The sequence below is a fragment of the Notamacropus eugenii genome, chromosome 1 (assembly GCF_028372415.1).
Source record: "Notamacropus eugenii isolate mMacEug1 chromosome 1, mMacEug1.pri_v2, whole genome shotgun sequence".
NCBI classification, from domain to species: Eukaryota; Metazoa; Chordata; class Mammalia; order Diprotodontia; family Macropodidae; genus Notamacropus; species Notamacropus eugenii.
The window spans coordinates 741,804,983-741,820,660 of record NC_092872.1 but is presented as its reverse complement, the minus strand read 5'-3'; the positions used below and the strand labels follow the sequence as shown (position 1 = coordinate 741,820,660).

The window sequence follows — 15,678 nt, the reverse complement described above, 5'->3', positions numbered from 1 at the left end:
TTTGTGGGTCTACACTTCTGATATGTGCTGATGTCAGCTTCTTTTCCAAGGACAACTTATTTTTATCAATAGTATCAAGCAAATGAGGGTACTTCAGTGAGTTTTATCCTTACTAGAATAAATTCAAGCTAAAAAGCAAAGCTTGGAATCATGACTTCACCTCTCATGAATCTCTGTTCCTATATCTGCAGGATGATAAATTCACACACATATTTCCAGTCTTATGCCAGGATTAGCATGGACCTTCCAGGTAGAAAAAAGAGTCATAGAATTTAATTTTCACCGGATCTTCAGAGTTCATTAATTCCAAGCCACCCATTTTGCAGAATGAGAAAATCAAGGCTCAGAAAAGGAATAAATGGTGCTGATCAGATACTAGGTTGTAGGTGTAGACTTCAGATTTCATCTTGTCTAACCATTTTATTAGAGGAAATTGAAGACTAAAATTTTTGCCTGAATCAGGCTGGTAATGAGAGGCCAAGGCAGGTTTTGAACCAAAGTCATGATATTTTAAAGCTGAAATAGACCTTCGAGAATGTTTCATCCAATCCTTAATTTATAGATGCAGACACTAAGGCCTATGGAAGTTATGTGACCTGCCCAGGGTCGTGCAGGTGTCAGAGGCAGGATTTGAATCCAGCTCCACTGTCTCCCGAGACAGCGTTCGTTTATTGTACCTCTTTGACTCCAAATTCAGTGCAATATCAAAATATCTGTTTAAGACTTAGGACCAGAGACTGAGAATTTTAAAAACTCATACTCTCCCTTCCTCCTTCAGATACAGAAACTGAGGCCTGAGGAAATAGCAAGTTGTTGAGGTAGAAAAGGCCAACCTTGGATTCAAACCCCTATATCTGACTTTAAATTGCAGTTTTCTCACTCCTGTGCTATTCTGCCTTGGACAGTTAAGTACAGAGAACCTAGTGATATTCCAATAGAAGATTTTTAAGGTAATCTGATAGTAGAGTCAGGTTTAAGAATAAGATCACAAACAGCCTGGGACTTTTTGTTTGTTCGTTTGATTGTTTTTTTTGGGGGGGGGCACATCTTGCTAATTGAACTTTGAAAAACAGTACTGAATTTATAGGTTAGATTAACTCCCAAGTCACAGTGACATTTAACTGGAAATGTCCCCCAGAGGCAACAGGTCTGAGGTATACCAGACATTCTCTCCCTATGATTGTTCATATAGTGGTGAAAATGTTCATTCTGCTCTCCTTAGCTGAACAAAGTCACACATGTTTGCAACACTGGGTACTCCTAGCCTTCCTGAGAAGCCCCAGAAAATGTCTTGACAAACGGCTTTCATTTTGACTTACTAACACAAATCATACCATGTGGACAAAGTTGACCATATTGAAAACCCTCTGTCTTATTTCCTCCGGATTTCGGTTGTACTTTTGGAACTGCAAAAAAAGTAATAAACAGGAGTATCAATTTAAACAGATATCAAATGGTGCCATTATAGGGGAAAGGGGATTCCTGTAGCTCAAATAAAATTCAACTGAACTATATAGGGATAAATAAGGAGACTACATTATGAGACTGGAGAAGATTGCTGATTTCAGGTTTTATTCCTGTCGTCTTATCTTTATCATTAGCATAGAACTATGATTTCAATATTTAGGGAATTTCTAACTCTCAACCCAGAGAAGAATTTTTTCATAATTTATATTCTTAGAAAGTTGTCTTAGGCCCTCAAAGTTTACATGACTTCAGGAGGATCATATGGCCAATCTACGTCAAAGGCAGGTCTTGAACACAGGTCATCCTCCCTCCTAGTATAGTTCTTTATCAGTTGTAAAAAATAGCCAATAAACATTTAATAATAAATTATTATGAGTTAGGCACTGTACTAAGGACTCAAGATACAAATAAAGGTAAAAGATGGCCTCTGCCTTTCAGGAGCTCACAGTCAAATGATGGAGATAAAATGTGAAAAATTAGTATATACAAGATACATAAATAATAAATTGGAAATAATCAACAAAGGGAAAGTTAGGAGGCAGAGATAAAGTTCTGTGCATAGGAGAGAGTCAGCAAAAATGCTCAGAGTCTGAAGATGTAGTGTCTGATTAGAAATTCAGTGACACTGAATTTCAGAGTATAAGTCTAGGGGAAGTGCGGTGGAAAGGGAAAGTGAAAGAAGATTCTTTATTTAATTGCTTACTTTACATTCAGAAATTAACACAGTCTAAAACTCAACAGTCAATACCTGTGTTCTCCCTCTTCTGTGTTATTCTTTGGGCTATCCCCCCATGCTTCAAGGGTACTCCCTTCCCTTTTCTGAATGTTAATATCTTTTTTCTTTCTTTTCAAGTTTCCTTCCACCTGTGTACTATTTTCTCTGAGATGTCTTCCATGATTTTCTATGTGATTTCTCTCCTGCCTCAAATTTTGCTAGAGAATTTAATCTGAATCTTTCCTTTGGGCTCCTCACACTACAATTAACTGCATGTATTTGTATCTATCTATCTATCTATCTATCTATCTATCTATCTATCTATCTATCTATCTAGGGACAGATAGGTGGTGCAATGGATAGAGACTAATCTTCATAAGTTCAAATTTGGCCTGGGACACTAGCTGTGTGGCCACGGGCAAGTAATGTAATCCTGTTTGCCTCAGTTTTCACATCTGTAACATGAGTTAGAGAAGAAAATGGCAGATCACTCCAGCATCTTTGCTAAGAAAGTTTAAATGGAGTCACTAAGAGTAAGATATGACTAAAGTGACTCAAAAACAACAAAAATCTATCCATTCATCTGTCTATCTATCTATCTATGGATCTATCTGTCTGTCTGTCTATCTATCTAACTATGCCTCATCTTCTAATAGAAGTAAGTAGCTTCAGGTCAGGGACAATATCATTTTTGTCTTTATATCTCTAGCTCCTGTCATAGGATCTGCAATTTAGTCAGCTTGGTAAACATGTGCCATGGCACTGCCTTCTGCTCATTCAGATGGAAAGCAGTCTGAGATTTAGTAGATAATCTCAGTCCAATGGCTTGCCAGAATCATCCAAGTAGGAGGTGTCAGAGAGAAGACTAAAACCCATGTCATTCAGTTTCTATCACACCCTGTTCTACCAGCTTAAGACTACTTTGAACACTCTGCTCATTTTAGGTATTTAATAAAACTTTGTTGAATTAATTGAATTTACCCTGTTCAGATTTATTTCATTACCTTTAAACTTGTCTCAAGAAATGTAATTAAAAGCCCCCAATATGGGGCAGTGAGAAAAGTATTGACTCTAAAGTCCAAAATTCTACATATCCACATTGTCTTTCTTACCTATTCCTCTTTATTCCTGGCCAAGGCACCTTTGAGCTTCAGGTGCTCCAACTACGACATCTATGACTTGGATGAGCTGAGAGGGGAAGAGTCAGGGTGGAGGGAGAGAGGGAGAAAAAGTGAGAGAGAGATAGAGAGACAGAGACAGAGAGGCAGAGAGAGACAGTCAGAAAGACAGAGAGTCAGAGACAGAGTCAGAAGAGGAGAAAGAGAAAAAGTATATGAGAATGTATATGTGTATATGAGAGAGTGTATGTATCATATAACATGTGTTTTGTATACATGTGTTATATTTTATGTGTAGTATATTAATCATATATATGTATGCATTTATATTTACACACATATTGGATAATTTAAGTATGTAAGAGAAAATTCAAATCTACTGCACTGGAAGCTATTGTCAACTGAAAAATCAAACAAGAGAAAATAAGAATGTGTATCTGTCATTATAACAGCAGTGGGGAGTATAAAATCAACGTGAAAATAAAATGAGAGCTTGAAAAAACACAGCCACCAGTTTTCGCTAATATATAGATGATGTAATGGGAAGTACACTGACTCCAGGTTATCAGCTTATTGTTCAAGTTCACTTTTATCTCCTTAGAACAACTGGTACCTGAATGGCACGGAACCATTGCTCCTTTCAACTAAGGCAAACAAGACTTTTCCCCTTGTTCTGTCAGGAGCTGTGTAAATCACTTTCTCTAAAGAGGCATTAACTAGAACGCTGCCTTATCTGAATACTCACCACTTTATTATCTAGGACCAAATAATACTCGATATATTTCTTTTCATTCTTGTCTTCTTGTTTCTAACAAGAGATATAAGGAGGAAGTTATTAATATGTCATCTATTATTCCAGGGTTCTGACAGCAACACCTTCACCTGTTTATAATTCAACAATACAGTTCAACAAGCATCTTTTTTGTTGTTTTTTATAAGTATCTACAAGCTGTTCACACTAGATATTTTCTCTTATCCTCTGACCTCTCAAACCTCTTCAAATAAGAAATTGTGCACCAAAGATAAAGCAACATCAGTTGTTTCCATGGTCTAGGACACCCAGAATCCAAAAAGAAAAGTTAAAAAGTAATCATGAACTGATGCTCACTAACACTAAGCTCGTTCAATACCCCACTCCCATATTTTGGTGACAAACAAGGCCAATCTAGAGGGCCCAGGCCTACAATAAACCCAACACACACACATACCCCAGTCTTACCTCCCTCTTTTCTGTACCATGGAAGCCTAAGCCCTAGACTTTGGAAATTTGTCGTGGCCATGATAGACATCTGGTAGTCACACCCCTTCACAAATTTACCAAGGGTGTCAACTTAGAAGCACTAGTGCTGCAAAGCTTCAAAATGCTGGTGCCAAGTTAAAAAACTTAGGAAAAGAGGGAATGGGGCATGTCATCAGCACAGGACACCATGGATGAAGGGGGCTGTGCAGCATTCCACAAGCTGAGGAAAGGGCACAGCATCTAACTAGGGCAAATTTTGACACCACCCCCCCCAAAGTCCCATGGGGCAGAAACCTATGCTGGTGAACTGTGAACTGCTCAGTATAAGAGACAGCTGAGACACTTAGATTCAACCTCCAAAGAAACCAAAATCAGAGGGGCAGTAGTCATGAAGTAAAACAGAAGAAAAAGTAATGGGCAGAGGAGAGAAAGATAGACTCAAATTACGAAATGTTTTAGGAAGAAGAAAACTCAAAAATCCTGAAAACCTCTGGGGTAATGGGGTGGGGAATGGAGAACAAAAAGAAATAAAAAGAAATTTACATGATAACTTCATTATATATTTAAAAGGAATAGCTAGTTGTACACAGTAGATTTACAGTTTCTTGTGCAAATTTTTTTTATTATACTATGTCATGGAAATGTTCATTTTATTCCACAAATTAAAAATAAAATATTTTTAAAAGGACATAAAGGTCAGGGGTGAAACAAGGTTGTCCATTATCACCACTATTCTTCAATATGGTACTAGAAATGTTAGCTGTAGCAATTAGACAAGATAAAGATATTCAAGGAATAAGAATAGCCAAAGAAGAAACTAAGTTATCACTCTTTGCAGACGATATGATGATTTACCTAGAGAATCCCAGAGATTCAAGTAAAAAATTACTTGAATTAATAAACAACTTTGGCAAAGTTACAGGTTACAAAATAAACCCACACAAATCTTCTGCATTCCTATATATTAGCAACAAAGTCCAACAGCAAGAGATAGAAAGAGAAATCCCATTTAAAGCTAGGGTAGACAGTATAAAATACTTAGGAGTCTACCTGCCAAAACAAACCCAGGGATTATATGAACACAATTACAAGACACTTTTTGCACAAATAAAGTCAGATTTAAGTAAGTGGAAAAACATTAGTTGCTCATGGGTAGGCCGTGCTAATATAATAAAAATGACAATTCTACCTAAATTAATATACTTATTTAGTGCCATACCAATTAAACTATCAGACAATTACTTTCTAGAGCTGGATAAAATAATATCAAAATTCATTTGGAAAAACAAAAGGTCCAGAATATCAAAGGGACTAATGAAAAGAAATGCTTGGGAAGGTGGCCTAGCGCTACCAGACCTCAAACTGTACTATAAAGCAGCAATTATCAAAACCACTTGGTACTGGCTAAGAAACAGAGAGGTAGACAAATGGAATAGACTTGGCACTCAAGGTGCAGTAGGCAAGCAATATAGCAACCTTCTGTTTGATAAATCCAAGGACCCCAGCTTCTGGGATAAGAACTCATTGTTTGACAAAAATTGCTGGGAAAACTGGATAACAGTGTGGCGGAAATTAGGCATAGACCCATACCTGACACCGTACAAGAGAATAAAGTCCAAATGGGTACATGATTTAGGTATAAAGATTGATACCATGAATAAACTGGAGAAGCAAGGAATAGTGTGTTTATCAGATCTATGGAGAAGGGAAGAATTCTTTACTAAAGGAGAGATAGAAAGCATTATGAAATGCAAAATGGATAACTTTGATTACATTAAACTGAGAAGTTTTTGCACAACCAAACCCAATGCAACCAAAATCCGGAGGGATGTAGTAAATTGGGAAAGAATTTTTACAGCTAAGCTTGGGGATAAAGGCCTCATTTCTAGAATATATAGAGAACTGACTCAAATGTATAATCATACAAGTCATTCCCCAATTGATAAATGGTCAAAGGATATGAACAGGCAATTTTCAGAGGAAGAAATTAAAGCTATCTATAATCATATAAAAAATGCTCTAAATCACTATTGGTTAGAGAGATGCAAATCAAAACAACTCTGAGGTACCACATCATACTTATAAGATTGGCAAACATGACAGAACAAGAAAATGATAAATGCTGGAGAGGATGTGGGAGAGTTGGAACACTATTTCATTGTTGGTGGAGCTGCGAGCGCATCCAACCATTCTGGAGAGCAATTTGGAACTATGCCCAAAGGGCTACAAAAATGTGCATACCCTTTGACCCAGCAATATCGCTACTAGGACTATATCCCCAAGAGATCATAAAAATGGGAAAGGGTCCCACATGTACAAAAATATTTATAGCAGCACTCTATGTAGTTGCCAAAAACTGGAAGTCAAGGGGATGTCCATCAATTGGGGAATGGCTGAATAAATTATGGTATATGAATGTAATGGAGTACTATTGTGCCATAAGAAATGATGAACAAGAAGACTTCAGAGAGGCCTGGAAGGACTTATATGACCTGATGCTGAGTGAAAGGAGCAGAACCAGGAGAACTTTACGCACAGCAACGACCACAGTGTGTGAGAGTTTTTTCTGGTAGACTTAGATTTTTGTAATAACACAAGAACTTCTTACAAAAAAAAAAAATCCCAGTGGTGGTTCTCAAGGCAAAATGCCTTCCACACTAAGAGAGAGAAATATGGAAGTCACTCACATAATGTAACAGATCATGTTTGTGTATGTGTATGTGTTTGTGTATCATGTTCTGATTTGTTATACGATTTCTTTCATTTATCTTAGTCTGACTACATAGCATGACTATAGTGAAAATATACTCAATAGGAAAGTATATGTAGAATCTATACAGAATTGTAAGCAGTCGTGGGGAGGGAAGGGGGGAGTGGGGGGTAGGTGGGGGGGATAAAATCACAATTGTATGGCAGTGATTGTTAAACATTAAAAAATAAAAAAAAATAAAAAAAAAGAACATAAGATAAATCAAAAGTTGAATCAGTAACAACAGAAGGAACTTGGCCTCCAAATGTAGTGAATAAGCTCAGGTATCAAGAAATAAACACTGAAAAACAAAGGAAAATGATCCAATTCTTTATGAGACAGAAGACCGTATGGAATTTTAGAAGAACATGGAATCATAATATGGTTCCTGAGTGGTTTAAAAGAGAAATAAGAATTATGAGAGCAAAATGTATTGCCTATATAACAAAAATCATGGGCAGAATAGAAAAAAACCTATATTCTGTAATAACAAGCTTCACCAAAAAACAAAAGAGAATAGGTGGAGAATGCAAACACAGGGAAGTAAAGGACAATCTAGAAGAAGAGGAGCATAAAAGAAGAATAAAATTAAAAGAAAACATGTTAATGTAAACAAAACGTACTGATCTCAAAGACAGAATGTCTATACACAAAGTCTCCCGGAAGAACATGACAAAACCAAACAAAAACAACAAACCAACCAAACAAACAAAAACCTTTAACATTATAAAGCAGGAAATAATGAGAATTTCTGGACATAGAAAATGAAATATCAAATAAAAGAATTGACAGATTGCCTCCAGAAGGGGAAAAAAACCTGAGCTTGCAAATTCCAAGACATATAGCGGTCATATTTAATAATTCAATTAAGAAACAAGTTCTGCAAGACATCAGGAGAAATATCTTCAATTACAAAGGAAAACAAAACAAAACAGAACATTCAGGTAATGCAAGACTAGTCAGCATCCACCAGAATAAAAGGAGGAGAGGCTGGAATAATGTGTTCTGAAGAGTACTGGAGCTCCAAATGTGGCCCATGCAGACCCCTCCTTCAAGTTTCAGCTTTCCATAACTGAGGGAAAAAATTATGAATGTTTAGAAACAAAGATGTGTTTGAAATGTTTTTAGAAAGAAAACCAGAGCTTAAGAGAGCATTTATTTTTTAGATACCCCAAATGACAGAAATTCAGGAAAAGTAAATAAAAGCAGTCAAAAAGGATGGCATCAGTAATGGCAGGACAGTGGAAAGACCTCTCTCTAAATGTATGAGAAGAGACTGAGATGAAAGCAGAAATTTAGAAGAGAAAACCGTCATGAGACAGGTGGGAGGCACTGTGGACAGAATCTGGCAACACCCTGCCTACGGGTGAGTCAGTGATTGGCGTGTGTGTGTGTGTGTGTGTGTGTGTCTTGCTATCTTACAATATGGGAATGGATTTGAAAAAGGAGGAGGGGAACAGGGGAATAGAAAGGAGTGTGTGATGTACCAGGGTCAGATCAAGGGCTAGCAGTGAGGATAAGGTGACCCTGTGGTACTACAAAAAGAAGAGTCTACAAGATTTTGGGTGAGGAAAAAGTGAGGGGGAGGATTGAAAAGAAAATTAAAGGAAAGAAGCTTTATTTGGGTGGGGGGAAGGGCTTCCACTAAAGAATGTTCCTATGGGTAAAGAGAGATGGTCTGTGAAGTAAAAATGGGAATCTTATTCTGGCTGTGAACTTTTGGATTTGGTGCCTAAAAATTTTACTCACACTACACTAGGAGTGGCATATTTGGATTGCTTGGGTGCATCTCAGGCACCTCAGGGAATGGAAGAGCACCAACCCAGAATCAAATAGGGAAGGAAAAATAACCAGAAAAGGGTATAGGTCAGTAAGAGGCCATATAATGAGGGATGGGGTGGGGGAATGTGATGATGTCCTACCATCCGGAAGCAGTGTCTTCTCTGAGACCTGCGGTAATTGGCATTGTTTTAGGAGTAAGACAAAAAGGGAAAAGTTTATCCATGGAGCATGTACCACTTGGGAGCTACAGAAACCACCTACATGGGAGAGCCTGGAATGGATGCTTTGGAATCTTTGATTGTACGTGGAATACAGAGAAAAAAAGAGACCAAATAATTATAGGAGGAAGAGGGGTTGAATAATAAAGAGAGGAAAATCATTTTTGGAAAGGTATGCAAAAAATGAAAATTTACAAATAAGCAACACTACCAGAAGGAAACAAGAGGAAGGGAAAATATACTGAGAGGGAAAGGGTGTGGGAGAATTATATAAGTAGATAAAAGAAAGAAAAAAAGGAACTAATAATCAAACTTCCAAATGGGGAAGGAATAACAAATGAGAGGGAGGGATCAAATAGCAGAGGAAGAGAGCTAAAAAGATTAAGGTAAAATAACTAAATGAACATAATACTGTAATTAAAGAAGAGGAGAGGAAAATCATAATTTAATATTAGAGACAGATGGAGGAAAATATAACCTATCATAATTTAAATGTGAATGGATTAACCAATTCAATAACATTTTTAAAAAAGAGAGATTTGAATAAGAAAACAAAGGTCTAAAATTTTTGGCTCACAAGAAACACATTTGAAAAATAAAAACATGCACAAAATAAAGCTGAGAGGCTGGAAAAATATATATTAAACACACTAAAAAAGACAGGAGTTGCAAACGTTCAAAATTATTTAAAAAATAAATAAGAAAAATACCTTGTGCTGAAAGAACTATAGACAACAAAACACTCTCAGTAATAAATTTGTACGTCCCAAACACCTTAGCATCCAAATTCATAAAGAAAACATAGACAGTGGCACAATAGTGACAGAAAATTTCAATATCCCTCTCTCAGTTTTGGATAAGTCTAATAGAAAGATAAACACAAAGGGAAATTTGCAACTGAATGAATTTAACAAGCATTTACTACGTGTCAAGAGCTGAGAATATAAAGACCCAATGAAAACTATCTGACTTCAACAAACTTTGATTCTACTGAGGGAATGAACTGCGTATCTGTGGAAATCTGAGCATCCAATAAATATGGAACACTTAAATGTAAGTAAGAAGGTACAAAAGTAGGTATTTGTTCATTTTCCCATCTCTCTTGAGGCTTTGCATAGTGCAATGCATGTACTTAGGGCTCAAACCAGGGTAAACCTTAGAGCAAATTGAAGTACTGGGAGTATGTCCCATTTTTCTCTTCTGATTCGATGTCCCTCTCAAAAGATGTGTAATGACCTTGTTCCATCTCAATGACTGCCTAAGACTCATCCTCTCTAGGACCATCTTCCCCAGATCCATCCTGCACAGACAGTCTCTAAACCTCCCTTTAACTGTTTTCCTTTCAAAGCTTCCTCCTATTTTGCTTTTCACCAAGGAATCATTCTCAACTAACAGAAATTTAGCAGTGTCCAATGAACTAATCTTTGCCAACGTAGTAAATTAAAATAGTTACTGTATCCAGGGATAACTTCAATTAAATATGAGACAATTGTTGAATCAAAAAGTAGCAAGAGTGGAATTTCAGTCATAATTGACAAGCCATTAGAGTATTAAGAGACAATTTTAGGGGGCTATCGCCATTCCTTGGGCTGAGGTGAGCCCTTTCCAGGTGAAAATATATTCCACAGATCTCCACAAATGAAATGTTAATATAAAGAATTTGTGAGTATATGCACATATGTACCTAGTATGTATGTGCATGTATATATATATGTGTGTGTGTATATATGTTTTTATATATACACATACATACATATGCATCTATGTATATGTATATGTATGTGTATATATACATTCCATATTGATACATGAATAGAATATACTGTTTATATACACTACATATAAGGCATATTATACCATTTAAGTCTTAGATTTATCTATAACCAAGAGTGTATTTGGATAGAACTTCTATATTGTGTATACATCCTCATGTCACACTAAACTAGTCAAGGGGTGTCTCATCATTCTACCTTTTCTTCCTCCATTTCCCTGAGTCCAAAGGGAAAAATAAAATATAAACATATCCTAGAATTAAGGCTGAAAGGAATATCAAAGACACTTTAGTCCAACCAGGTCATTTTTCAGATGAGAGAACTAAAGCCCAGAAAGCTTAAACAACTGGCCCAAGAGCATACATAGAGTAAATGGTCACCTGGGATTTAGAGTAAGGTCCTCCAACCCCCAATGGATCATTCTTTCTTCTTATGTACAATCTGGATCATTTTCTCCGTATCATTATTCTCAGTAATGTCAGCACAGTCATTAGTACCGACTTTATACCTGTTAACCTCAACAGTGATAGTCGTTGGTTGACATTCAAGTTGTCAGTTGTGGAGCCCAGGGCAGCCCAGAAATTTGGCTGAGCTAAGGTGGCCCTGCTGCCTTTCAGCATTGTTTTGACTTGCTCCCTTTCTGAGATAAACAGTAAAGAGTTGGAGGAAGCCCCATACTTACCATGGCATTGTTGCCTGCCCTCGCTGTCTTCTCCAGGAGCGGCTCTTCCCTTTCTACCAAGTCCACTCCGCAGGATGTCTCAGGAAGGTTCTGTTCTTGGCTCTCATATGTGTACAGAGCATGCTCCTGCTCTTCTTGCTCTGCCAGCCCCAATGGTTCAATTAAGTACTTTTGTTTTTGGTGTTCAAAAAATCCCCTGAAAGACATCAGAGCCAAGCCTTCCTCAAACAGTGATCGTTTGGGTTATAAAGAGAGATTCTTAGCCGATAGACTCTCAGAGCAAGAAGTCACCTCAGCATATCCAATTCATAAACAGAAAAGAATTCCTCTATAGCTTAGCCAACAAGTGGGCAGCCAACCTTTGTGAAAACCTTTGATGAAGTACAACTCAGGACCTCCCAAGGAAGCTGAGTCACCTTTAATAATCAGGAAGTTTTTCCTCATACCAAACTTAAGTTTCCCTCTTCAAGCTCCCCCATTGATCTTGGTTCTGGCCTCAGGGCCAAAATAGAATAAAATAACACTTTTGCTATCATAGGATCCTTCAAACATTTAAAAAGCACAGCTGTTAAGTCATGTCCCCACCCCACTACATCTCTTCTTCAGGATAAGTATTCCCAGTTACTTTAAACAAACCTCTTATGCCGTAGTCTCCAGATATCACCAATTCATCAGTGACCTTTTAATGGCTTTGAAAATCAGACAGACCTAAAGAAAGAATTTAAACTAATTCATTGACTTTAGCCAGGCACTTAGGCGGCCCTGTGGACCCAGTTGGGTGGTGACCAAATCTTCATTTTAAGATAGTAGGCCACCAAGGCAGAGTCATAGGCAGTGTCAGATTCACCATAACTCACCAGAAATTGATTTTCGTTATGTGATTTTGAAAAGCCTTGGCAAATTTAATGCCACATCATGAATATCTTGTCTCCCCCTACCTACTACCAAGGGAACAGATCTGTAGATCCCTCTACTGGACAACTAGATGCTTCAGAATCCCTGAGTAGGAGAGGGCTCAGTAATTACTTCTCAACTCTTCCTCCTTGGACCATTCTTGGATTAATACTCTCCTGACAGGCAGTCTCTGGGTGGCCACCCCCCCCCTGATCTTTAAAGTATGTGCACCTGCTTCTGCCTAGAACAGATGGTCTTAACCTGAGATCTATGAAGATGTGTGTGTGTGTGTGTATACATAAACTTATTTCAATAAAACTGCTTTTCTTTGTGATCAAATGTATTCTAAGCATCCGACTTTTTATGCATTATTTCTTGAATCCTTGATGGCACACTAAGCAGCTCATGGATAGAGTGCTGGGCCCAGAGCCAGGAAGACCTGCGTTCAAATTCAGCCTCAGACACTCACTAGCTGCGTGATCCTGGGCAAGTCACTTAACACTGTTTGTTTCAGGTACTTCATCTGTAAAATGAGCTGGAGAAAGAAATGACAAGCCACTCCAGTATCTTTGCCAATAAAGATCCCAAATTGCTTCACAAAGAGTAAGACATGATTGAAATAACTGAACTATAACAACATTGGCACACTGGATAGAGATTGGGGCTTGGAGTCAGGAAAACCTGAGTTCAAATCTGGTCTCAGACACTTCCTAGTTTTGTGATGCTGGGTAAATCATGAAACTACTAGTTGCCTCAGTTTCCTCATTTGTAAAATGGGGATAATTATAACACCCACCCCCCAGGATTGTTATGAAGAGCAAATGAGATAATATTTGTAAGGTATTTAGCCCAATGTCTGGCGCATAGTAAGTGCTAGTAAGTGTTAACTATTATTATAATTTTGAGATGGAGTTCACCAGGCTGCCCAAGAGATCTCTGATACAAGACAAGTGAAGAAAGGCTGACTTAGCTGATCTAACATCCTATTATTTAGGAGAGCCTCTCCATCATTTCTTAACTCCAGGTTCAGAGATCTTTCTTCTTTTTCTCCTTCAGATTACATTCTTCTAGCCTATAAACTCTTGGCATAGGTCATGATTCTCCCTCTGCCACCTTTTTGCCTTCACATTGAAGCTCTTTCTTTCCCCTTCTCTTTTTCTAAAAAAATACCATCACATATGATTATGTGTATGGGCATTCCTCAGGCCTTTTCACTTTCTCTTCAAGGAGAGGAATTGGCCAGGAGTTTTAGCATAGATAACAATTACTTACTCTATGTGGATTATTACAAACTTTCCGCCATGCTTCATTCATAAGAGATCATCAGTCCTATTCTTTCTTGTTATCACTTCTTGTAGCCAACTCTGGCCATCTTTTCTATTTGTCTAATTCCTTTCCATATAATACTGCAAATCCTTGATAAAGAATTCCCTGCATGAATCCTCTTCTGTTAATATTTGAGAGTCATCAATGAAGCACTTTGAGTATTTATCTACATTCCTTTACTTGCACTGTGTGACTGGCTGCACTTCCTTCTCCAAATGTTGTTTTTTTGTTGTTTTTTTTTTTTTTTGTGAGACACTCAGAGTTCAGTGACTTGCCCAGTTTCACACACCTAATAAGTGCCAAATGTCTGAGACTGGATTTTAACACCAATCTTCTTGACTCCAGGGCTGGTGTTCTATCTCCTGCATCACCCACCTGCCCCTTCCAAGTGTAATTTAAATGACTTTTCATATTCCAATCACCAATGGAAATATGTTGTTGCCTACCTACTTTGGCCATACATCTCTCCAGTGCTCTTTGGGTCATCCATGATCACCCATGATGTTAATCATTCTAAAGTAGTACTGTTCATACCTTATTCATGCCTTACACTCCATTACCAGAACATTTATTTAAACACACTAATGTCTTCAATTTTGTTGCTACAGGTACTTCCTCTGCTGACTCAAGTCAAGTGCTTATACATGAATTTCTGAAGACATGATAAGAAATGGGCTGATGACAGGAAATTAAGGACTTTCCCAAGGAATCAATAAGGATGCATAAGGAACTCACTAACCAATAAGGCAAAGGTAGGTGAGGCAGGATGAAAACAAAAGTGTGGCATGCCTCCTTAAAACTAGAATTATGAGCACTTAGGCTAAGACTAACCAAAGCTAGTAAAGAAAACTAAGAACAGCAACACAGAATATGTAGATTTTCCCCAAGTACACTGGGGCAAAAAGAAGATGCCTGAAGAATGGACTAGATGGGGGGAGGTGGAGCCAAGATGGCAGAATAGAAGCAGGGACCTGTTACAGCTCAAAAGCCCTGTGCAAATGACTCTAAGCAAATTCTAGAGCAGTGGAAGTCACAAAATGACAGACTGAAGCAAATTCCCAGCCCAAGACAATATGGAAGGTCAACAGGAAGGGTCTATTGCTCCAGACTGGGAGTGGAGCATAGTTTGGCATGGACCATGTCAGAGAGAGAGAGAGAGAGAGAGAGAGAGAGAGAGAGAGAGAGAGAGAGAGAGAGAGAGAGAGAGAGAGAGAGAGAGAGAATGGGGGGCACAGGGTAAGCTGAACATGGAGGGATGATATCTGATATCTGAAAAAGGAAATTAAGGATTGAGAAGAATGTACTAGGAGAAAGAGAAAAGGAGAGGTAGAATTAGTAAATCATCTCACATAAAAGAGGCAAGGAACAAATAAGCCTTTCTTTCTTCAGATTTGGTTTCAAGAAGGAATAACATACACATTCAATTGAGTATAGAAGTTTCTCCTATCCTTCAGAAAGCAGGGTGGAGAGGGAGAGGAAGGAGATAAGAAAGGAAGGGTAATAGAAGGGAAGGCAGATTGGGGGAAAGGGTAATCAGAAGCAAACATTTTGGTAGAGGGACAGGTCAAAGGAGAGAACTGAATAAATGAAGGGTGGGACGGGATAGAGGAAAAAATAGTTAGTCTTTCACAACATCACCATCATGGAAATTTTTTCATGACTGCACATGTGTAACCCTTATTCAACTGCTTGCCTTCTCAATGAGGGTGGGTGGG

At 37.9% G+C, this 15,678-nt stretch overlaps 1 protein-coding gene across 3 annotated transcripts in view; it reads right to left on the bottom strand.

The window, feature by feature from the left end:
- The window catches only part of ADAM28 (ADAM metallopeptidase domain 28), a 116,941-nt gene that overhangs the window by 57,113 nt on the left and 44,150 nt on the right, over nt 1-15,678 (bottom strand). For all 3 annotated transcript variants that reach the window (XM_072635878.1, XM_072636025.1, XM_072635936.1), the window contains exons 6-8: nt 11,744-11,939; nt 4,046-4,108; nt 1,335-1,406 (exon numbers count right to left, since the gene is read on the bottom strand). In XM_072635878.1, coding sequence (XP_072491979.1) covers nt 1,335-1,406; nt 4,046-4,108; nt 11,744-11,939 — 331 coding nt within the window. The remainder of the gene's footprint in view (nt 1-1,334; nt 1,407-4,045; nt 4,109-11,743; nt 11,940-15,678) is intronic.